This window comes from Micromesistius poutassou (genome assembly GCF_964030765.1).
Source record: "Micromesistius poutassou genome assembly, chromosome: 2".
In the NCBI taxonomy this organism is placed as follows: Eukaryota; Metazoa; Chordata; class Actinopteri; order Gadiformes; family Gadidae; genus Micromesistius; species Micromesistius poutassou.
This window is the reverse complement of record NC_140272.1, coordinates 10108492-10134478: the sequence shown is the minus strand read 5'-3', so window position 1 is coordinate 10134478 and position 25987 is coordinate 10108492. Positions and strand designations below refer to the sequence as shown.

The 25987-nt window shown below is 45.4% G+C and overlaps 1 protein-coding gene across 1 annotated transcript in view; it reads left to right on the top strand.

The window, feature by feature from the left end:
* bsnb (bassoon (presynaptic cytomatrix protein) b) overlaps nucleotides 1–25987 on the top strand; it is a gene marked incomplete at both ends in the record, with an annotated part of 58244 nt that overhangs the window by 12093 nt on the left and 20164 nt on the right. The window contains one exon of the mRNA XM_084464763.1: nucleotides 10775–11656. Coding sequence (XP_084320889.1) covers nucleotides 10775–11656 — 882 coding nt within the window. The remainder of the gene's footprint in view (nucleotides 1–10774; nucleotides 11657–25987) is intronic.

Below are 25987 nucleotides of genomic sequence, written 5' to 3'. Positions count from 1 at the left end.
TTTAAACATTGTGTTATCCCCTTGTGAGCAGGCATTCCCATATAGATTTTAACAGTGTTCATTGAAGCAGAGGTGAAACTTCACAGAGTAGAAGTGATTCACAGTATTTGGAGTCAACTGGCTCAGAAGGTACAAACCCGGTGGTATGAGCTAATGAGTAGGATAAGCTTGTTTGGTGTAGGACTGACTACAAATCATGGAACAGGACTTTTACTCTGTGAACCTGGAGTAGTTCCCTTCACCTCAATGTCACCAGATGGAATCAGCATTGGGTCACTTATTCCTGCTGCTCAATGGCTCAAGTCAAGTAATTGGTCTGTAAAAGATCCCAACATTATCTGTGCTCATAACACCCAATTGATTGATGCCACAAACAAGCGTCCAGGTTGTAATCTGTTTAAGCCATCCAAACAGAGAGTAGCACGTCTTGTTGTTGGATCCTGTTGACATTGGGAGGGGGGGTCTAGTCCCGCTGCTAGACCCGCTGCTAGACCTGCTGCTAATGCTACACATGTTGTTGTTTACTCTTACTGTAGACAACAAATAATGATGACACTTACCTCCATTTTAAGAGTTACATTTTTCTAACAAAGGGCAAATGCGTTGCTGGTACACATCATCATCCTGATCTCTGACAGCATAGTAACATTGAAGCAGCAGTTTAGAATACAAATCATGATTATTTCTATATTAATTAGATCATATTTATCATATTATTTTTAGACTTTGACTAGCATGCCCTCCAGGTAAACATTAATTGGAAATGGTTATGGACTAGTCCCCTTTGAAGTGCTTTTTAACCTATATTTAAGCGTCACTATTACATTCAAGGACACAGAAGACTAGTGAGGGTTTTTCACTGTTAAATCATCGTTTGGTTATGAAGTTAAGGCTCAGAAATAAAGAAATATATATAAATGGGCAAGGCAAGAATAGTCTCCCGCCAACGCAGTGTCTGCTTTATTTGTCGATATATTTATGAGTTTCTCTGTTCTCTGGCTTTAATAATTTATCTCTTCTCTCTCTGTAATAATTGCCTAGTTCACAGTGGGAACTCAAAGTTGAAAAAAAGAGAGAGTGAGAGAGTCAGCCGTCGAACATTTAAATGACAGTGGGGCTGAATGAAGAGGGAGACAATTCACTCTGAATGAAATGTCCTCATCAGTCTAGAATACTGCTAGCATCATTATACTGATGATAACCTAAGCTGCTCTAATACACATTCAGGCGCTCATTGTAAGCGATACATAATTAAATTTGCATACAGCTCACAACGGACAGCGTAATTATTCCAGAGTTACGGTGTAATCCTTTGTAATAATGTACCAGTACAGTATGTACCAATGCTCGGATGAATGCACTGGGGAACAAGATGGGAAGATATGGATCAACAATGAGCGGTCACAACAAAGGGTCACAATTCTGGATATTACAAATAACGTACAGCACCTATTTTATTTAGAGTACATAATATGTACACTGAGAAAACATTTGTAAGAAATTTAGAGAGAAGGTATGCAGTATAATAAAAGTTATTATTACATTTCTATGACATGGTAGCCTCTAGTATGATCATACAACTGAGCACAAATCAGGGAAGATTTTTAGAAAAATGACAAAAAGCAGGCAAACTTCATTGTTCCTTTATCATTTTGGGTTCTTAAAATAGGTATGTGGTACATCCGGGCCTTAAAGGTCAGGAGACAGTGTATTGTCATGGATACCGTCGGCAACTGAAAACTGTCTCCTCATTACTGGACACTTGTTTACAGCCGCCTGGCTCCGCCCACCTTTGGCGGAAAGAATCCACACACCATAGATGCAGTTAATTAAGTTTGTTCTTCCATGTTTTGAGGCAGTTGGAACAAACCGTTCTCATATCATTCTCTGTAGTTACAGAATAAGTTAGATATGCAGTGGTAGTTCCCCCTTGTTACATTAGTTACATGGTAATTACAGGGTAGTAACAGGGTAGGTCCAGGATAGTGACAGGGTAGTTACAGGGTAGTTACAGGGTATGTGGGCTGTAATCTACACAGCAGTTAGTTCTCTCCTTGCTACATTTAGTAACAGGGTAGTTACAGGGTATAAAGGCTGTAATCTAAAGCAGTTTGTTACAATACCATGAAATAAACTCCTCATATGCCAACATCAAGCACATTAGGTATAACAAAACAATATTCTTCAGTATTTTTTCCCTTGTAAATAATCTTCCTGTGTCTTGCATTCGGAGGAGCCCTATTAAGCCGCATACCAGGTGTGTGACAGCCTAGGTGGTGTGTGGCAGGGTCACCTGCTACAACATGTGAAAATCCCAGAAACCCTGTTAATATGGGATAAGCATTATTTTAAGCGTGTAAACTGGTGGAGAATCTAACAGTGTTGAGTGTTTCCAGACACTTCATCAAGGAGGCTCTGCTGAGAAGTTCGCCCTCCCTGTTAGTATGTGTGAATGTACCGCGAGAAAAATAATTCCTATTATACATTTTTTATATTGTTCACCAATTGAAAGATTACAAAAATCAAATTAATGATCAAATCATTTACAAAATAATATAATAGGCAATAAGAGCTGATGTTCTGTGTGAATTCATTAATATGGTCTAAGTATTTCATTAAATACTTATCATAATGATTATATTTTATTAGGCCTATATAATATCATATAGATCATATAACATATAATATAACGTATGTTATATGATGACATATGTTATGTCATAGATCATATTACTCAGGTTCAAATGAAATTTGAAAGATTCCTCTTCTATCTCTCTACAGGATTCTTATGAACAAGCAGTTGCTTATTTTCCATTCTTTGTCACAACCCCCAGGAATGAGAGATATTGCCTGATCCTCTTCAATTGCTGATCAGTGTTAGAACCTCGTTCTCATGTTCCTCCATGTTTGCCAAACTGAAAGCATCCCAGCAGCCTGTCTAAATGCACAGGGGTCTTTAGCGTGGACCCACTGAGAATGTGGATGTCTGGGCTTCTCTGACTGTCCGTCTCAATTGACAGTGCAAGAGCAATAATGTCAAGAGACAGAGAGAGAGAAGAAAGAGAGAAAGACATAGTGAGAGAAGTATGGGAACCATGGATGATCTAGTGGTTTCTAAGCCTCCTCATTGATAAACTGCAGTAGTCAGCACCCTGACAGACTGCATGGTGTTTAGCAGTCTGCGTTGGTGTCTTTTCATTGATTCATTTGGTTGTTCTGTGTCTCTGTGTTTCTTCTCAGCTGTATGTTTATTTAATTGAGGAGGCTGACAGAAACTCTCCCTGTAACATTTGGAATTGTTAATGTGCAGGCGTAGAGAGAGAGACAGGTGAAAGTCTTTTAAGGGTCTTTATTACCAAACTGCCAACATGCCAAACTAGAAGCTTCAAGGTTCATAACCCAACTTATTAAAGAATGATAACTGCTGATATCATAAATACAAAGAGACAAAAGCCTATCAAAAAATCTCTATTGAGAAATTAACTTGTGTTGTGAAGCACAGCAGTAGCAGGTCCGTTTGTAGTAAGAAATATCAGCAAATGGTGAGAAGCAGAGGGGTTATTTATATGGCACGGAAGTGCCAACAGCCATTTAATAATTAATCTTAAGAGTTCTCACATGATACAGGCGTGGTAATGTTCTGATTGACAGGGGGGAACAAAGCGAGAAAGTCTCTTTGAGGCCCGGCAGTGTGATCATGCTTCCTGGCACTGGGCAATGCCAAGGGAACGGGCAATGCCCCCCCCCCCATCTCTAGGAGGGGGTCCTGACGCTCCTAGAATGCGGTCTGGATGGAGACGCTTTAAGTATTAGGGCTGGATCCAGGATTCCCCTGACTGGTACCCAGCACCTCTTCTCTGGGCCATAACACTGCCAGCCCATCAGGTACTTGATGCAACAATACACCCTTAAGGATCCGGTGGACTGTGTAGATCGGTTGTCATCCAGCAGTTGTGGTGGCACTGGAACCTGGACGGTGGGAGACAGTGGACTGGTAGATACAGGTCTTAGCTAAGGCGCATGACACACTGGATGAATGCGCATTGAGACTGGTAGACTTAGCTTGAATGAAAATGGATTTGCTGAGGCAGCTCAAAAGGACTCACAGCGCCGTGCCAACTTGCAGCATACCATCCTGAGTGGAAGGTCCTACAGTGACGCAGAGTCCATTTACGTTGGTACTCCCACCTCCGCCTCCTGCTCAGGAAACGATGGAGGTTGGTCCAACAATCAAAGGGAGACATTCCTGCCGATGAAGACTGGGAAGGGGGTTGTGAGCGTATTCTGCCAACACTAGCTTGGAGCTCGTTGGGTGGGAGTTGGGAGTTGGGAGTTTACCAGACTGTAAACGGATCCTGGTTGACCCTCTTAGTCTGGCCATTAGAATGAGGAAAAACACCTTCCAGAACCTAGAGAAGATCTCATGACACCAGTCAGAGATTATGTCTATTGGAAGGCCATGTAGCGGGAAGACCTGCAGGATAATCAGGGAGGCAGATTGGGTGATAAGTGCGATGAGGTGTGCTGCTGCCTTAGAAAAACGCAACCAGAATGAGTGTCTTACCATCCGATGGAGGTGGGGAGAGATGGGACTAAGGTCATAGTGGTACAGGCACTCAGGCAGACCTGAGGGCCGTTGCCTGGGGTTCTTATTCTGGGCACAAGTCAGGCAAGCAGCAAAAAAATCACGAGTAAGAACTGCCTCCTGAGGAATATGAGGGTCCGATAACCTCTTGGATGCCCCACCAGATGCGACTAATGCCCTTATTCCAGAACCCGTGCCCTCACTGCCACTAGAATGAATAGTCTACAAGGAGGGCACCACCTAGGTGTGGCTCAGAGGCCTGTGCCTGTTTCACCTCCAACTCTATTGTCCACCAAACTGGACGATTCTGATCCAGTTGTGGATGGGTTTGATTCTGTGTTCCCCTAGGCATAATCGATCTTCTGCGAGACGGCATCTGCCTCAATGTTCTCACTTCCAGGACGATAATAAAAAACTAAATCAAAATGGTCAATGTGCCCACATTGCCCACCTAGCTTGTCGTGAGTTAAGCCACTTGTTTGTAGGCTTGTTCTTGTGGTCTGTCCAGACCACAATGGATGTTTGGCCCCCTCCAACCCATGCCGCCATTCCTCTAGTTCCGCCTCACTACCAAGAGCTTGCGGTTTCCAACATCATTACTCTCCTCCGCTGGTGTAAATCGCATGGAGATGAAGGAGCAGAGATGGAGCTTTCCGTCATTCACTGACCACTGGGACGACACTGCTCCTACCCCCACCTCTGATGCATCCATTTCTAAGGTGAACGACAGCAAGGGGTCTGGTTGTTTGAGTATGGTGGCCGTGGTGAAGCGCTGCTTGAGTTACAGAAATTCCCACTGGAAACCTTAGATTGTCTTCCTGGTGAGGGCATTTATTGTGGCAGCAACAGAACTAAAATATCTAATGAAGCGGCAATAAAAATCCTAAAACACCATAAAACATCTCATCTGTTTAGCTGTAGTGGGTTGTAGCCAGTTTGTCACGGCAGACACCCTGCTTGTGTCCATCTGGATTTGGGGCCTGACCAGGTTGTTGGCCAGTAGTGTTTTAGGAGCTGCATCAGGACCTGGCTCACATGTTGAATAGATCCTGCCTAGTGCGGGAGATGATCAAAATATCGTCCAGATTCACAAACACAAATTGAATTAGCTTCTCAAGAAGCACGTCATTGACCAGAGCTTGGAAAACTACTGGAGCATTTGCCAAGCAAAAGGGCATTACCAGATATTCACAGTCGCCTGTGAGGCTGTTAAAGGCTGTGCAACACTCATCACCCTCATGGATACAAACCAGGTTATTGGTGTTTCAAGTGGATATTGATTCTTAATAGTGATGTCATTCAGAGATTAATAGTCTCTACAAGGTCGAAGGGTCCCATCCTTCTACCCATCAAAGAAGAACCGCGCTTCGGCAGGCGAAGTAGATGGGCGAACAAAGCTCCTCACTAAAGCCTCGCTCATTCTCCATGTCTGCAGTTTCAGGAAGGGACAGGTAGCAGAGACGACCCCGGGGAGGACAGGAACTGGGTAGGAGGTTAATCGTATGGGCGCTGGGGTGGCAGAGTGATGGCCCTTCTCTTACTGGGGATGGAGGAGATGGGCTCGGAACGGCAGGTGAATAGGCTCCGGGCAGGAGTTGCTGAACCATTGAGGTAAACGCTGCTACCTGATCCCCCAAATATCAACAGTTACCAGCGGGGTGTTGCTGCCCCGCTTGTGACTGCTGGATGGAGCTGGATAAGGTAGTGACTTGTTGCTCAAATCTCTGGAAGGCCAGATGATCTGCTACTAGTTCTTGGGGAGCTGGAGTTAATGCACCTATTCTCTCTTGCTGGGAGAGTTTTTTTGGCATCACACCAAGACAAGCGAATGAAGAAACTGTTCTTTCTCTGCTGGGTCTATTTCTGGCTGATTCTCCTGTAACGTTTGGAATTGTTCATGAGCCAGGACCCACGTGTAGCGAGAAGAGTATTTTATTACCCAACCTGCAACAGGCCGAAGTAATAAACACTAGAAGCTTCAAGGTTCGTAACCTAACTTAAAGTGAAAGATAACTTGGAATCTCAGTACAAGTACAAAGAGACATTCTCCATTGAGAAATGATCCTGGAGTTGGGAAGCATGGCAGTAGCAGGTCTGTTAGTAGTAAGAAGAATCAGCAACTGGTGCGAGGCAGGGGGGTTATTTATAGCGATTACATAATGGGTCTCAGATGAGGTGCGTATAGATGAGCCTCCATACTACAGGGCGTGGTGCTGATTGACACAGGGAACAAGCTCAGAGTGACTCTTTTAGCATCGGCAGCCTGATCACGTTTCCTGGTGCTGGGCGCAACCCTGGAAACAGCAGCGGGCATGGCCTCGGGCGTGGCCTCAGCTGTGGCCTCAGGTGCACATTCCCTTTGTTAACATCCTGGTGAAGGGAGGAGGATAAGCAAAACCAAAGGCCGTTTGCTTGATTGCAAATTAAACTCATGATAAAGTAATGTACAATTTGTTTATATATGTACATTTTGGATGAATACAGACCTTGCCTGTGTTGCATTGCGTGTGTGTGTGTGTGTGTGTGTCTCTTTGTGTGAATAAATGTGTGATTGTGTGTGTTCTCTAAAGGTTATATTTCAGGCGCTCAGCCCGTGTTTTCTCACCAGTCTGCTGCTTGGCACTCCATTGCCCCAGAAGTGTGATTTGCTTGTGTCTGTGGGTCTGCCTGGGACCGTTTTAACTTTTCTTGTTCGCATATTTTCTCTCACCCATAACTGCAGATGACCTATTTAAGCATAAATGGAACAATATAGACCATATATGTCAAGCTGTGGGACAAACAAACACACACACACACACACACACACACACAAACACACATACGCAGCTGGGATAAGCACACAAACATACACACACACATACTCACAATATCATGTTGTTTATGCTGTCGGTCCGCTCACAATGGAATTCAATAAGCAGTAGAGTGGAGAGAGATGATCAAGGTTGAGGAGGCTGAGGAGGTTGAAAAGGAAAGAAGCTCATCTACAGATGTCATCAATACATCTACAGATTACATTTGATCAAAACATCGACAGATAAGACGTGATCTATCAATATATCTGGTTGAGGAAGAGGAGGAAGGCTGAAAATGGAGAAATAAAAACAGAAAATAAACTAAAATGGTGGGTGTGAGAGAGAGGGAGAAAGCAAGAGCACGAGAGAGAGAGAGAGAGAGAGATCCACACTCCACAACAAGGCCATTGACCACAGAGAGTTACATACTTAGCCTGGACTAGGTCCACAATGCAACCACCACCCAATCAGGCAACACAAATACAACTATTTGGCACAAATCTGAACAAATCAACCAAAAATCCAAGCATATTGGAATGCTCCTATTACCTGACCAATGTGACCCAAAACTAAGAACATCCTTTACCGAGTACAGACTCCTCAGGGAACATTGAGAAGGATGCCTCAGAAACAGAGAGAGGGAGAGAGAGTGGGAGGGGGGGAGAGAAGGAGTGGGAGAGGGAACGGGAGGAGGGGAAGGAGAGGGAGAGAGAGAGAGAGAAAGAGAGATGGGAGTGCAGATCAGATTTCACAGGCCACATGATTGTCTCATAACAAGGGCAGGGCCCAGAGAGATTAGATGAAGAGAGACAGGGAAAACAGTGGAGATGGCTAAGTAAGCAACTTCTGCCGACAAGCTGCTATTTTGGCTGTCAGATGACCAATGGCTTACAAACCTGAAGAAAATACTCAACATGAACTAATACCACATTTATTTCTGTACATTTGGATATACAGCATTTTTTACCTAAAGTTGATATCATGCCACCAGGTGTGAGTGTGAGTAGCCATTACAAGCCGTTTGAAAATCTGCCTTTCCCTGTACACTAGTGACATCACTAGTGGGCGTTTCCCCCTAGATGTGTGATGGAAAGATAAGCAACATTTGCCACAATCCACTGGGTAGGCTGGTGGACTGATCTATCCAGCACACATCTAGGTTGACACACCCAATAGTGATGTCACTAGGGAATAGGGAAAGGCAGATGGCTTGTAATGGCTTGTAAAGGCTTGTAATGGCTAATGACACTCAAACCTGGTGGCATGATATCACCCCTTTAAATTAATCTAAAATGTCTTTTGTGACAACATATAATAATATGAGGACAGCCTACAGTCTCTGACCACTAGCATCCTACAGTCTCTGATCACTAGCATCCTACAGTCTCTGACATATAGTCTCTGATCACTAGCATCCTACAGTCTCTGACCTATAGTCTCTGATCACTAGCATCCTACAGTCTCTGACCTATAGTCTCTGATCACTAGCATCCTACAGTCTCTGACCTATAGTCTCTGATCACTAGCATCCTACTGTCTCTGACCTATAGTCTCAAGATCACTAGCATCCTACTGTCTCTGACCACTAGCATCCTACAGTCTCTGACCTATATTCTCTGACCACTAGCATCCTACACTCGCTGACCTATAGTCTCTGATCACTAGCATCCTACTGTCTCTAACCACTAGCATCCTACAATCTCTGAACACTAGTATCCTACAGTATCGTATACGTAGCATTCTACTGTCTCTGATCCCAGTTACAGAGGAGGGAGAAGTGATTCAGTCTGCACAGTCTAATGGAGACAACAGCCCATGGAGATAGGAGGTGATGTGTGATATGAAGGTCCCCCTGTCAGCCTCCATGCACCCTTGATGGACAGCGCAGGCCACAGCCTGGTCACTGCTGATCACTGGCCACCTAAGAGACATCTGAGTCTAAACTACTAACTGTCTGCCAGTCTGACGAGAACATGACAGAATCACTGACACATCGACTGATTCTCAAAGATCAGAACTGTATAATGTGTGTGCTATAAGATGTTTTGTGTGTGTGTGTGTGTGTGTGTGTGTGTGTGTGTGTGTGTGTGTGTGTGTGTGTTTTTAAGCAAGCACTGGCTGTGACTGGAGCTTGCATGTTTTCACGTGTGATTCCTCTGGGTACTCTGGTTTACTTCCATAGCCAAGTATATGTAGGTTAGACTAATCAGACATATGCAGATGCCTAGTATGTGTGAATTGTGTGTGTGTGTGAATAAATTACACAATTGTCTAATGTTATGCAACATGGCAAATAAGAAATTTAGTCATCAATCAAATGCACTCGCTATATATGCAAATAGGAGGGACATCTCTCCAACCTCTTGCCCTCTGGGATTGTTGTTGTTGTTGTTGTTGTGCATGACTTACTCAACGCTGGCTTGACGGCATGCTTTTGTTTCAATTTAAGATCGCCACTGGGACGCAGCCCAGCTCAAATGAAAGGCATCATGCAGATTCAGCCCCCACTTGAATCACTCAGCTGTTATCTCCGCTCGATACCAGGCGTTTAGCATAAGGCCACATAATGCATTCCGTCCTGTATGTTAATGAATCCACCACAGCTCTCAGGGATTTCAACCACACAGCCGTAAGAAGGCCACGTGTAAAAAGGGGCTTCTGCAATCTCTTCCATCCGTATTTGCCTTGCATCTATGACCCTCAATCCTCAAGAACCCCCCCCCCCCCATGCAATCTACAACAGTAGCTATTTATGGACTTATCTAATGGCCTATAGACTCAGGCAGCCTTGGCAATGTGGCAGCTGTCACCGCACTGGGAGTCCAATTACTACATATGGCCGAGCACCACCACTGGGCCTTCATCTCCTTCCCACCTTCTTATGTGTTCGCAAGGGAAAGACACCGCCAATGACAAGGGACTAGGGAAACAAGGGAGGGAGGGAGGGAGGGAGGGAGGGAGGGAGGGAAGGTGAGGAGAGAGAGAGGGAGGGAGAGAGGGAGGGAGGGAGGGAGAGAAAGGAGAGAGGGAGGGAAGGAGAGGAGAGAGGGAAGGAGGGGAGAGAGGGAGGGAGGGAGAGAGGGAGGGAGTAGAGCTAGGGGACAGAGGACTGCAGAGAGAGTGAAACATGTTTATCAGGAGGAGAGGGTGGGCATGGCAGGACACTTAGAGCAGTGACCACTGCATGAAGAATGCAGGGCTAATGTACACTTTGAACATTGTTTATCTACACAAATTTACTACACCTATTTATCATCTTGCTGTATCGTAGTATGTTTCATCATCATCGTCTTAATAACATCTTAATTGGTTGATGATAATAGTTTATAGGTTATATGTGATGGATGGTACAGAGGCTCCTGGTAATCTTTGTGTTTACGTCTATCAACTGCAGGTCCAGGAGTGGCTGTGTCTCAACTGTCAGATGCAGAGAGCATTGGGGATGGACATGACAACACCTCGTTCCAAGAGTCAGCAACAGATCCCTTCTCCTTCCCAGCCAGCCAAACCCCAGCTGTCCTCGGACGCCCCTCCTCAACCTGCGCCCCAGCCTGCACCGGCCCCAACCCAACCTCACACCCCAACTCCTCCTCAGCCACAACCCTCCCCCCAAGCCCCTCAGACCGCGGGCCCCAACAGACAGCCTGGTCCGGCTGCGCCCGGCCAACAGCAGCAGCAGCAGCAGCAGCAGCAGCAGAAGGTGAAACTGCCGCCAGGGGCAGTCCCTCTCCCCGGTATGGCCAAGGCCCCGTCCCAGCCGGACCTGACCCGTCACCCCCCAACACACCTGGGCCACAACCCTCGGCAGGACCAGACCCGCAGTGCAGGGAGCTCCCCGTCCCGACAGCCCCCGCCTCCAGAGCAGACTTTTGGCAAGCTGTTTGGCTTCGGCGCCTCCCTGCTCAACCAGGCCAGCACGCTCATCACAGAGACCGCCCAGCCCCCGCAACCACCGCCAAAAACAGCTCCTAAACCCGTTGGACCGCAAGGCCCGGCTCCTGGAGCTGGCAAACCCCCGGGGCCTCCCCATGCTCAACAAGGTCCCCAAGCTCCCCCACAACAACAACAACAACCACAACAACAGCAGCAGCAGCGGCTACCACAGCAACAGGCGCACCAGGACTCTCCCTCTAAACCCAAAGCATGTTGCCCTCTCTGTAAGACCAGCCTCAACGTTGGCAACACCGCACAACAACCCAATTACAACGATTGCACCCAGTGCCATTCCCAGGTGTGCAACAAGTGTGGATTCAACCCCACCCCACACCTTGTCGAGGTAAGATTACGTCTGCAATGTGTCACATCTATTTCCTCAGGGACATGTCACACACTCACCAAGGAAGGTGAGTCCCTGATTGTCTCCATTCTATGCAGGGCTCTCAGGTCAGATCTCTGCACCACTCCTCCCCTGTGTTTGATTCGATTTTTTGCTGAGATCCTGTGTCAGGCAATCTGTGTGCTGTTGAACTCCAAGGATTATCTTAGGTTTTTTCCTGGGTTAATGATGAATAGATGTGTTTAAAGGAGTTCTGTTGTGTCTGATTTGATTTGAACAGTGTTTAGACACAAGTAGAGTGCAGCTGTATTTCAGCTCCATGGACAGCAGTGCCATTCAGTAATTGATGCATAGCAATGTTCTTTGATGAGATTAAAGCTTGTCAGTTGCTTTACTTGTGATATATATTAGATTGTTCACTTTTAGAGAGAAAACTGACTCCATTTATATAGCATATTAGGAAAAGATGCATGTAGCCTATGATGGCGGTATTTGGCTGACTGACTCCTGCTATAACACTCCCTTAGTCTTGGCAACTGTACAACAACTGTAACTGATTTTTTGTTCTGTAGAAATCTTTCAATGTGGGGCTTCCGGGTAGTTCTCTAACTCACCTCACTTGGCTAGTATGCCTGCACTGTGCAGCAATTATTTAAAGACTCTTTAAGGTCGGATTTTGTTTAGATTTAAAAGTCATGTGGTGTGTGCTTGGCATTGCTTTAGCTTGTGTGGTTACCTTTAGTAAATGCAGGCTCTGATCTTGCTAGCTTGACTTGGTTGTGTACACTGTGTTTACATGAAAGCCCATATGTGTTAGACGTGTTTCTGGCTCTCCTGGTGTTCCTTGTGGAGTCTCTGCATGGCTCTTTGGTTCCAGGGGCTCTGCAGGCTGCTCAATGTGAGTAGTAGTCCACTTTATGCGTCACACCTTGACCGTAGAAACTGAAAAAGTTGCCTGGGAGTCAACAGAACTGAATTTGAAATGTTTAGGATTTAATTTGAATCTCAAGTTATACATTTCTTGATGTTGAAAATTATATTTCAATAAAAAAAACAATGGCAGGAACATTTAATCAACATTCAGATGTAAATAGAGTCTGACTTTTAAATGTAGCTTTGTTGACTGCCATACAAAATATTCAGTATCCTAGTATGGTCTAGGTGTGACACATGAGGTGGCCTGACACATGGTGTGACACACAATTTTGCACAGTACAGCCGTCATTCTGCTGGCTTCGCTTATTTACAGAGAACCAACCCAAGCCAGCGTTATGCCCTGTGTGCTTTTACATAGCATGCCAGCTCTCATGAATCTGATGCGTGACATCTAATTCAATTCTATTGTGGTGTGTCACATACGCGTCGAGCAGCAACAATGCTTTCCAAACAATAATGGGGGTGAACTGAGTGTAGAGGGGCTTTTGCTAGCGGTGCACATTTATACCGCTAATGAATTGACGCAAAGTTGCTGTGCATCATAAACAAGATGTTGATGTGTCACGCTACAACGGTGGATTCGTGCGAGCGACATGTTTGTGCGATCAGAACGTTACGTTGGCGGAAAAATTTAAGAGAAGCAGGGAGCAGTCTGAGGCAGAAAGGTGCGCAGACCTTAGACACCATCGACTTTTCCGTTTCTACCTCAGAGATGACTAAAAGGGAGGCATTAGCTCAGGAGGTAGAGCGGGTTGGCTGGTAACCGCAAGGTTGTTGGTTCAATCCCCAGCTCCTCCTAGCTGAATGTCGTGGTGTCCCTGAGCAAGACGCCTCACCCTAATTCCTCCTGACGAGCTGGCTGTATCAGTGTATCAGACAATGTGGAAACAATTTTCCACAAGGATAAAATAAATATCTATCTACATTCCCACCTTTAACAGGCTGTGTAAAAGGGGCCTGAGTGTCACCGCATACAGTGAGCAGCCCCTCTAGTGGCTGGAAGGAAAAGATTAGGGGATCTTACCAAATTCTGATGTAACGAATGGTCTTGGTAATTAATGGGTGATGCTGTGATCGTCTTGTGTCATCCACAGCTCAGTGGAACACATCTTAGTCATCTCCCCTCCCTCGGGCCCCTGCCCTCCCTACCCTCCCCACCCTCCCCGCCCTCCTCCTAATTGGGGTACAGCTGGTAGGCGGGGGGGGCTTGTTGTGCTCTCAACACTCAAGGCAATCACAGCGATTACGCACGCGAGTAAGGCCAAGTAATGACTGCTGTGGAGACAGACTTTCCATGGTTTTCGCGATAGGCTTTGTTGTCGCTATGAAAACAGAGGCATGTTTCTTTGATCAGGCTTCTGTGGGTAAACTAAGACTTTCAGGCATTGTTCTCGTCTTTTACGGCAGTCTCTTTGTCAGTCACGATTCAACCCCACTTGATTTGAACCGGATTCACGGCCAGGTGTTTCCAAATATGTGAACAATTATGTGTTCATTTCGCGTGAGCTAGCAGGTGAGTTGTAATAGAGTCGGAAGGGGATCATTAAGATATTCTATGCGTGTGTGTGTGTGTGTGTGTGTGTGTGTGTGTGTAGTCATGTCATGTGCACATGTCCATGCAGGGGCGTGTGTGTTGTTCCATATTTATCGATGTTCCTCAGCTTGATACCCACTCAGTTTACCAATCCTCCCACTCACCCTCTTCTAATCTCTTCAACCAAAAGATCCCAAATGCTCTTTTTCCACTCTGGTCTCCATGCCTTGCTGTTACAGCAGCAGGCCTGCTACCCTCGCTCCGTGGTTTAGTGTGGGCACATTGATGGCGAGGCCTGTCAGGTTACGCCTTCAGGGGGAACATTTGTCATCCTCCTCAGAGACCGAACATTCAGTGTGTTGTAAAACCCTGGAGTAGATTTGTTAACTGTCAAGCCTGTTGTGTGAATATTAGCTGATGGATTGAGATACATAACAGATGAGTTTATATGCAGACGGATGAATTTTCTCTACCCCACACATCTGACCACTTGACGTGTACCTCATCTTCCACCTGTCAACTAACTAATCCAACCAAAACAACATTCCATCTGTATTTTGGACAGTTGTAAATGTTTTGACACAAATGCAGTCTTTGTTGCAGTTGTTTGTTACAGAATATCAATTTTGCTATGGAAAAAGGCCTGTTTATTAAGCTTTGACCGTATCTACATGCAGCTATTGAGATATCCCTAACAAAACCAAATGGAATAGACAATTTGCCATCAGAACAGAATGTCTTAATGATGGTGACATTTTCTGTTGGATCAGGAGTGACATGTTTTATTTATTAGGAGAAAATTCAACAGTTCTGTATCATATTCCCAGCCTCTCATTTCTCACCAGAAACCTAACCTGAAATAGAGCGAAGCGATGCTGGTGTGTTGGAGGAGTGCAAGAAAGAGAGTGCCTTTGAGAGGGTGTGATAGATGGAAATGCAGTGTGTATGTGTTTCTGTGTGCGGCGACAGAGGAGAGGATGGGGGAGAGGGTGGTGGGTCAGTAACAACTGAGATGAAGGCTTGTACCATGACTGTATATTTTCCTACACATATTCTTGAGGGAATTAACGGCCTAAATCCATGTGTAAATACCACTAATAAGAACTCCACTCTATAGCACTCTATCTCAGGGAGATTAAAGTGAAATGGTTGTCACTGTTGTTTCTGTGGAGTTTGCATGGAAATAGAAACAACAAGCATGGTCTTCGCCGGGATGTTTGCTTTCAGTCTCATGAACACTGTTGGTTAGTTCTTAAACCACACATCTCTTCCTTCCCCTTTTGCTCTTTCAAGAAAAAGCAAAGTCTTTCCATTCTAATAACTTTCAGTTTCTCTTTCCGGAGATTAACTGTAGTAGCTAATAGAGCTTAACTTTAACTACAACAGGTAAACTCAAGCTACTAAAGCTTATCCCTAGCTACCACAGATCTAACTCTTGATACATTTTAGCATATCAAGCTATAAGGGATATTTCCAGAGATTTCTGTTAATTGGCGATTTCCAATGTGTCCTTAATAATCACTTAATCAAAATGAGTGCCAGTATCAACACAACAAGTTTGGAGTTTGTCTACACACATATAATTTGTCACTATCTTCGGCATATCCCTTTAACTCTAGATAGTACAATCTAAACTCTAGCTACCACAAGCTTTACTAGCTACTACAGGCTTAACTCTAGCTAGTACCCTCACTGTAACTAGTTACCTTAACTCTAGCTAGTACAGTCTTCACTCAAGCTAGTCCAGCTTAACTCTAGCAACAGGCATAACTCTAGCTAGTACAACTAAAATATATCTAGTACAGGCCTAATTCTAGCTACTATAGACTTCACTCTAGATACTAAAGGCTTCACTCTAGGTAATGAATTATATCCCCTCTGTAATGAGAGGGAGGGTTAGATCCAGTCTCATATAACTATAAAAAGAAAAAAAAAAAGATATGGCATATCAATAATTCAGCAAGCGAACAGTATTAATACTTCATGCAATGTAGAACAGGGAGGGAGAGCACTGTGCAGGATTTATAATGTCACAATGGGTCTGTGCATGTTTCTCTCCGCATGTTGTGTGTGTATTCCTCTGTAATCTGCACGTTGAATTGGCCTATTAGTGCATGTAGATGTTTGAGTGATGCACATCTATTTAAGAGGTGGTGAAGCGTGTTCATGGAATGCTATTTAAAGTGCAGACTGTCGATGGAGCGTAAAATGTAGTGCTTGAAATAATTGCGTTGAGTATTACTCTTTCAAACCATACATCCTTTACAAATAAGTTTTTTGATCACTGTTTTTCAATTCTAGCTGAGTCAGAATGGACCGTGCTCTAGGTTACCACAGGTCAGCAGAGGACCCCCCCCCCCCCGAGGGGCTTTGCTCCCTGGCTGGGACACGTGGGCTTGGGTCTGCCAGGAACACTAACCGGCCAAGTGGGTCAAAATTACCTCACTACTTGTGGCTCAGACTACACAGCTGAAATACAGCTGATGGCTATCATTATCAGCACTCTTCTGGTTGAGACTTACAATTCAAAAAAGAAAGGCTTGTCTTTTAGAAACAGAAGCAAAGAACCAATTTTCCACCATTAATATATCTTGTGAATTTGTCATGTTCAAACTAGACTTAAACGTTAACACTATGGCCTTTTAATGCTATTTTATGAAGAGACAAGAGCACAGAACATATGTTGTGTGTCTGTATGTATGTTAGGGGTGTAACGATACACAAAAGTCACGATTTGGTAGGTACCTCGGTTTTTAAGTCACAGTTTGGTATGTTTTTCGGTACAACAGTTTTTATTATTTTATTTTTATTAAACAATTTGGATAAAAACACAATAAAGTCCAGGACTTATTTCCATTGTGGTCCTCAACACAAAACATCACGACAAGACAAGACACTCAATTTAAATTTTTTTTCGGTATGTACCGTAATGAAACGTGCATCGAACCGTTAGACCTGTAGTGAAGAATTTTGGTACGAATACTTGTATTGTTACACCCCAAGTACATGAATAAACATTTGTGTGTCATCAACAGCTTCCATTTAGACACCGGGCTCCATATATCATCTATATGATTACACAATGATATAAATATACATCTATATACTGGATACTGACGAACATGTCTGAACATCCCGGACCCAAGGAGTGTAACCACGCGCTTGGCACCATTCAGCCACTCCCTGACTCCCAGATGGCTCGACGCAGCCTCCTCCTCCTCCTCCAGGCCTGCAGCTCTCGGCCACTCCCAGCCTCCTCTTCCTCCTTCTCCTCCTCCTCCTCCTCCTCCTCCTCCTCCTCCTCCTCCTCCAGGCCTGCAGCGCCCGGCCGCTCCCAGCCTCCTCCTCCTCCAGGCCTGCACCTCTCGGCCACTCCCAGCCTCCTCCTCCTCCTCCAGGCCTGCAGCTCTCAGCCACTCCCAGCCTCCTCTTCTCCCTCCTCCTCCTCCTCCTCCTCCTCCAGGCCTGCAGCTCTCGGCTCGGCCGCGCCCACAGCGCAGGAGGAGAGTGCCTGACAACAGGCAGCTCTCCTCCGTTTCATTTGAGAATACCAAGCCTCAAACGACAAAGCCGTTTCTTGACTTGCAATGTGATGATCACATATTCATACACACTCGACCAAAACCCAACTTTGTATACAGGTAGAGGGATAGGATCCAATGTATTAGATGGGACAATGACAATCGGATTCAGAGCAGAACCTGGTGCAAGTAACAACTCTCCCTCCCAACAACCAGATTATTTATCCAGATTATAAGAATTTCATTCACCGGTTCTTGGTTAATTGATTATGGTATTGATTTATTATCCGCTGCCATGTAGGAACAAACACTAACTACAATTTAAACTGCAATTAAAGTTCCTTGGCTCACAGAGAAGAAAATATGCATTTGTGTGAAGTGTTAAATCATTAGTTTTATCTGTTTCCATCCCAGAGCTTTTATCATGACCTAGTGTTGCAGAACACGCTGTCAGACATGGTGAGGTCAGCCATTCCTTCGGCTGTCTCTGTCTCATCATCCTCAAATTCTGTTTCCTTGTAAATCAATGTCCCTCGTTCACTAAGCGCCGTTAACTCCTACTTGCATGGTCCAATGACCCGTTTCTTTCTCTCCATTTTTCTCTCTCCCTTTCTTTCTAAACACTTCATTGCTCTTCTCTCTACCTTCCACAGTCCTCTCGCGTCATACTCACGTCTGCGGGCCACTGACACCTTGATTGTCACTGAGTCTACTTTGGATTGAAGGCCGCCTTCTGTTAAAAACTAGAGTGTTATGGCCCATTCTGAGGCTCTTTATTCATCCACACTGTAGGTCTGAGGAAATCCTTTACAACTACTAAGAGGCATGGTGTAGGTATGCTGTTGAGTGTGCTGGTAGAGAGGAGGGGGTGTATCTTAGGGGTGGTATTAAGTGGGCTGATCGTGAGCTGGTAGTGAGGGGAGGGTGTTTCAGGGGGGCGGGTGTTTGTGAGCTGGTAGTGAGGGAAAGGTGTTTCTGGGGGCCTGTAATCCCCTTCTAGTGTGCCTCAGAAAAAAGGCCACCTACTTAAAATTGATACCAGTGACCCTTGAGTGACCCTTGAGTATGAGTGACCTGTGTAAGAATATCCTTTAGCTATTTGACACCGATGGCATGTGAATACTTGTGAATACATGTAGGGGATAGTGTAGGAATGACAAAGCGGGAATATCATCGGCCAAGACCAATGGAAGCAAAGGAAAGCCTTTGGATGACATCATGCGAGCACTGGCATAGCATCCTCTAGGAAACCCGGAAGGGACGTGGAGTTGTTTTGACTGCTTTCTGTCTAAATTTCTGTCCTGCCCAGACCAGATGTTGCGTGTTTTATACGGCTTAAACCCTACTCTCTCGGCCTCTCTGCCCTGCTCGGGTCTTTGTGTCTCGTAGCCAGCATGCCGTTCAGAGTCAGCTTATCTTCCACTGCGGTTAAACACATTATGGCCATGTCCCAATACACCCTCACCCTGACCCATCCTCACTGCCCCTTCGTTTTGCATGCTCCTGCCTAGAGTAGGGTTTCCTATTACCACAAGTGTGGTGTTAGTGCAGTTGTTGCCCTCCAGAGAGCTAGAGTCTCTAGCTATAGTGAGCATACCTTCCTCTCTCAGCTAAGTGTACCTTCCTCTCTCTCTAGCTATAGTGAGTGTACCTTCCTCTCTAGCTATAGTGAGTGTACTTTCCTCTCTCTAGCTATAGTGAGTGTACCTTCCTCTCTCTAGTTATAGTGAGTGTACCTTCCTCTCTAGCTATTGTGAGTGTACCTTCCTCTCTCTCTAGCTATAGTGAGTGTACCTTCCTCTCTCTCTAGTTATAGTGAGAGTGCCTTCCTCTCTCTCTAGCTATAGTGAGTGTACCTTCCTCTCTCTCTAGTTATAGTGAGAGTGCCTTCCTCTCTCTCTAGCTATAGTGAGTGTACCTTCCTCTCTCTCTAGTTATAGTGAGTGTACCTTCCTCTCTCTCTAGCTATAGTGAGTGTACCTTCCTCTCTAGCTATAGTGAGTGTACCTTCCTCTCTCTAGTTATAGTGAGTGTACCTTCCTCTCTAGCTATAGTGAGTGTACCTTCCTCTCTCTAGTTATAATGAGTGTACCTTCCTCTCTCTAGTTATAGTGAGTGTACCTTCCTCTCTCTAGTTATAGTGAGTGTACCTTCCTCTCTAGCTATTGTGAGTGTACCTTCCTCTCTCTAGCTATAGTGAGTGTACCTTCCTCTCTCTAGTTATAATGAGTGTGCCTTCCACTCTCTCTAGCTATAGTGAGTGTACTTTCCTCTCTAGCTATACTGAATGTACCTTCCTCTCTCTAGCTATAGTGAATGTACCTTCCTCTCTCTCTAGCTATAGTGAATGTACCTTCCTCTCTCTCTAGCTATAGTGAATGTACCTTCCTCTTTCTCTAGCTATAGTGAATGTACCTTCCTCTCTCTCTAGCTATAGTGAATGTACCTTCCTCTTTCTCTAGCTATAGTGAATGTACCTTCCTCTCTCTCTAGCTATGGTAAGTGTGCATTCCTCTCTCTAGCTATAGTAAGTGTGCCTTCCTCTCTCTAGCTATGGTAACTGTGCCTTGCACCCTAACGCAGACCTCAGACTAATCACCTATTCACAATGCATCATCGTCACGCCTGATGCCGTTTTTCTATCTTGCTTTTCTTATTTGCCAAAGAGCGGCAGCATTGCTCCGGGGGATTCTGGGGACGAAGACTGCATCCTCCCCCCCTCCCAGACAGAGCCACGGCTGGCTGAGACCCCCCACCCTAATAGAGATTGGACCTGCTTGTCTCAACTCATCATTTCAGTGGCTTGCATCTAGGTTCTTGGATCTAGGGCTGCTCTTTCTCCTGCACCGCTGGGGGGAGACCACTAACACACTGAGTCAAGATGAATGGGGACACCTTTACTGCCCAGACATTGACAGTACACATTGAAGGCTACAGTGAGGTGGCTGTATCAGCAGAGCTCAAACACAGAGAGAGAGAGAGAGAGAGGGGAAGAGAGAGAGAGCGGGAGAGAGAAGGAGAGAGAAGGAGAGAGGAAGAGAGGGAAAGAGTGAGACAAAATGAAAGAGATGCAAAACCAGTGTGCCTGCATACAAGTCATGTATAGCTGAGTAGCAGTTTCAGTAGCAAGAGCAAAGCACTCAAGCTGCATTCCCAATCATCTGGTCAGGACAGTGAAATCCATCCCAGAGCCAGGGGTGCATGGAGCCACCTTGAAGAGCCCTCCTGAGGATCATGGTAGAGGCTCCTTCGCTAAAGATCCATCAGTGTTTAACCAAAAGCCCACATAGTAAACATAAACCCTATATGTATGTTGTAGGAAGATCATATTTTTTAGCTATATAATACTTTTTGATTTTGAAGGGTGGGTCTGAAAGATGTACCATGTGATCATGTGAAATGAATCGGTTTGTTGGCTGAGCTCATTATATTTTGTTTCAGTCAGGATGCTGAAGAGATTCTAAACATTGCTTCCTTGCACCTACAATTTAACAGTAACAGTATCATATCATATCATACCGTCATGTATATGTTCCAGTAGTGCGGTTGGCTATGTGATGCATACATTTGGCACACAAATACAATTGAGAAAAAAATCGAGAAAAAAAATCTATTGAGAATATGATTTGAGTAATTATGTAGGTACACACATAGTATGCACCTACTGTGTATCCTAAGCATACACTGTAACCTGAGATATTTTGAAGTCGTCCAGATGATGAAACTTAGTGAGCTATGAGTTAACTATTTCGGGATTCAGATAACCTTCAGCCCCAATTGGCTGATCCTAAGCATCAGCAGGTTGAGAGGATGAGCAGAATGAGCAGAATTCACACGTTGCCAGCTGGGTTTGGGCACAACACCAGGTGCTGCCCAGAGGGCCTGAACACTCAGTTTCATTCAGATTATCGAAATTCCTCAGTGTGCAAGACGCACTCCTGTTGTCAGCACTCCCTGACAGAGAGAGCAGATGACCGGGGAGGTCTGATCTGTGCTGCTGTAGTGAGGCAAGCTGTTTGTTTTGTTTCTGCACGCTCCAACCAGTGCATATTAGGAAACTAATTGATCTTCCTGCTCCTCGCTTCCAAACCATTATTTAGCACATAAATATCAAAACAGGAGGTTAATAATTTATAAAGCGTTCAATGATTGCCTCTCAGCATGAGCCTTTCTCAGATGCACAATAGAGGAAAAGAGCTGGTTGGAACACAGATGTCTCTCTACTGATGTGCAAGAGAGAACCAATAAGGTGGTTGCTCTGCTGTTTATCAGCAGACAATATGTCCTAATACATCAGCGACTGTAAAACCAATGGACGCAGTGTCCGAGACGTAACCCACTGCTTTACACACAACCGTTTTGAGGGTGTTGATTACCCCTCGATGGAGGACTACATTCCTTAGATTTGGGCAGCCATCAGCAGCAACCGTTGTGGATGGTGACCGGGGAGTTGTGGGTAGGGACCTGGTAGTGGAGGGTTGTGTAAAGTTACCGGGAATAGGGAGTTGTGTATGGAGTGAACGCAACACAATTAACCTGCTGCTGCTCTTGCTTGTCTCTAAATGGCTCTAGCTGATTGGATATTTTCAATAGAAACGTGTCCCCAGCAGTTCATATCCGCAAAAGCAGATCTCACATCAAAGTTTTTACTATTGTAAGACACACATTTGTGAATGCGCATTTGTGGATATATATTCACAGATGCGAATACGATTTTCTATTCACAAACCTTAACTTACAAAATGGTATAGTATGTGTTTTCACGTAAGAAAACTTTGTTGCTATGGGTAGTTACTGTGGCGTGGGGATTGTGGCTAGTTGTTGAAGTCAGTCTCCTGACTGATGGAGTCACTTGAGTCAGAGACCAGAATCCAGACCCTTGAACAAATCAGCTATGCTTGTACAAACTGTCACTTTTGTTAACTTGCCTTGTTTGACTCTATTGCAGCTTTGGGGACACTGACTCTGTTTCATACACCCCTCTACATCATGCTCCATCACAACAGGGAGTAATATGTCTATCAGATACAATAAGGATGTGGCTAACTGCATGGTTTGTATGCATTCCCAATTCCCATGCGGTATTTATATTATGATAGGGGTCGAGCTTTAAAATAACATTAAATTACCACAGTATTTTCCTTGTATAAATGTGTAGTTCAATGTCAACAATTTTGCAATGTGCAACGTACATTGCAATGTACAATGTCATACTCCGAGCTTTGGGTGGGCTACCAGATCTGTTCTCCCCTGAGAAGTGTTGTAGCGGTCGGCTGTGCTGTGGCGATCCGATGACTCTGGGCTGGCTGAGTCCTGCCTGCACAGCGCAGATGATCCTTCAGTTCCTGTGCTAATCCTGAACTACGTGGCGCCATTGAAGGAGTCCCGGGGGATTGACCCACATACCTGCTGGGGGGGGGGGGGGGTGTGACATGCGCTCCCTTCGTGCCCTGCACATCAGCTCATTTAGCGCTGGCTCAGCAGGAGGAACACAAAAACAAGAGGCCGGCGTGATTCTGCACAGAGAATAATGAGGAGTATTAGTAACCTGGCCTATCCAAGTCTTGACCTCGGAATCTACTTGAGAATCAAAGTGCAGTGAAAGTGGAATCTGACTGTGCGGTTTATATTACCTTTGGTTGCGCCGTTTGCCATTCAGGCTATCTAGCCTACATTGCAAAACAGTGATTTTTGATGCAAGGCAAGCTATTAAGACCCCCTCCATTTGAATTGACGCATTTCAGTGAGCTTCATACAGAGATCAAAACCCAGTGGCACGAGTCTACACATTGACATGAATAAAAATACGGTTGTCTTTCAAAACTCCTGGTCATGCTCTGCATTCAACGATTGTATGGACCGCTTGCCACTGATATTGTTTTTTATCAGTCCTTATGCACTATGGTCCTTTTGAGTTATTTACATTTGTGTGGCTGTGTGTGCATTTTTTTGTTGTTGTACATTACAGCATGAAATAAGGTGGTCCTAAAACTGAGAAGTCTCAATCTTACATATTGCCACTTTAAGGCCTCTCTTACCATCACTGCTTAAAAATGCATTATAAAATCTCATTCAGATTCATCTGCGACCTCATTCATCTGCGACCCAGACATGTAGAGGTGTATAAAACCAGATAAATGTAGGGGTGTATTAGAAGAACATCTCTGTCTTTATTAATCAACCACACTAGTTTAACCTGTGTGCGGTTGACTAGCGTGGGCCACTCCAAGACAGCGCTTACTGTAGCTGGATCCATTTGGATTCTCCACTCAGAAACAATGAACACCAGGAAAGAAACATTTGTCCCCAAAAAAAGCTGGTGGACATGCAGGACCTTTGGGCCATGTTGAATGTTAGTTATTTTGTCAGGGGAGAAGATGAGGCTATCACCCAAATAGACTAACATGTAAAGGTTGAGCATGTCTCAGAGGACACCTTTTGCCAGGGCCTGAAAGACAGCTGGAGCATTTGTGAGACTAAAGGGCATCAAGATATTCATAATGCCCACTAGAAGTGTTAAGTACAGTCCTCCACTCATTCCCGTTCCTTATTCCCACAAAGTGATAAACGTTTCACAGATCTGACTTGGTGAAGATCTTTGCATCCTGAGCAAATTAGATGAGAGGGTACCTGATCTTGAAGGTTATGACCTCCAGAACCCAGTAGTCAATGCAGTGGCCAAGGGACTCTTTTTCTTGTCCACAGAGAGGCCAAGGCCTGCAGGGGAAGATGAAGGACAAATTATGGCAGCAGCCTGCATCTCAGGAGCAGACAGGGGTGGAGGTAACGCGGTGTGATCATGGGGGGGTCAGTAATATCTAAATCCAGGGATTTAGGGGCTGAGAAGTGAGTGTAATTTGAGGGAGAGAGTGAGAGGGACAAACAGAGAGGGTTGTTTAGCTCACCAGCGCCCTCTCCCTTATGGGCCTGGCCTTTTACTGGACACAAAGTGATGCACCGACCCTCCTGCATGTGACTCTGTTGTTCCTAGCAGCTTGGTCCTGCCTGGCTCATCTGTTCCTCCGAAGCAGCTGAGGCCGCTGTTGAGGTGGCTGGGCCCGAAAAGCTGACTGAGAAGTCAGCTTCTTTCCAGAAGACGTTTGTCAATCTTAATGGCTAGTGCTAGTTGAGCCAACTGGTCCTTAAGTCAGACAGTCCATGGAGGAAAGCATCAAACAGAGCCCAAAGAATCAAGCCGCTGTCGGCTGCCAGGTTACGCAATTTAATCGTGTAGTCAGAAACTCATCTCCTGCCTTGGCGTAGACCCACCAATGCTCAGGCCGCCTCATGTCCCAGAACAGTGGGTTGGAAGATTTGTATGTTTGTATGTGTTTCTGAGAAGAGCTCTGAGGAGTCCCAGATGGGAGAGCTTCTGTTCCACCACGGCCCAGGCCTCCGCTCCTCCGTTGAGACGGGAGACGATGTACGCCACCGTAGTTCTGTCCATCGGGACTAAGGCTGCCTGGAAAACAGCTCCGGCCTCCAAGGTGTGGAGACAGGGGAGAGGCTGGCAGGGAAAAGTAGTGGGAACGAAGTAGCGGGAACTGGCAATGGATCAGTGGTTGGAACACGTGCAGGAGGAGTTGGAGGAGGAGCAGGAGAACAGTCTGGTATCACCGCTGTTTCCCTCATCTCCTGATGATGGAAGCTCAGTTGTTCATCCTGTTGATGAGTTTTCTTCCCCTGGGCTTGGAGAGCGACCCGGGTCAGAGACTGCTGAGTACATGCTGGCCAGTTGGTACTGAAACGCTGGTACAAGCAGACAGTGACTTAACACAGGGCAGGTAGAATAACAAAAGGTGTTGAAGGAAGGAGATCACAAGGAAAGAACTGCTGGGACGCTAGACACATAGATACTAAGAAAGGAGGGGGCAGGAGCACAGGTGGAACGACTCGGGCGGGGGCATCGCACACACAGGAGGAAGTCAACAACATAGTGAGGGATTCTGAAATGAGACATGAGGTGAGTAACAGGAAATAACACTAAGGACATAGAAACCATAGACTGAAGGGGGATTTTAATAAATGTATTTATACACTTGAAGGCACTGTAAGAACGCCGGTGACCGGACAGGATGTATTAGCTTGTCTTATGTCTAGATAAACAGCCACCGCGCCCCACCTCTAATGGCTCTAATGGCTCTAATGACAGCTGACATTTCCTGCTCCCAGTGTGCGCTCTGCCTCCCGGCGGCTCACCACGTGGAACAGACCCGCTCGCTGTGACCCTAGTGACGGGGGAGGGGATGCTGGGGTCGTATTTATATAGGTAACAATATCTATCTGTGTGTGTGTGTGTGTGTAGCATTGTGTATGGGTGTGTGTGTGTGTGTGTGTGTG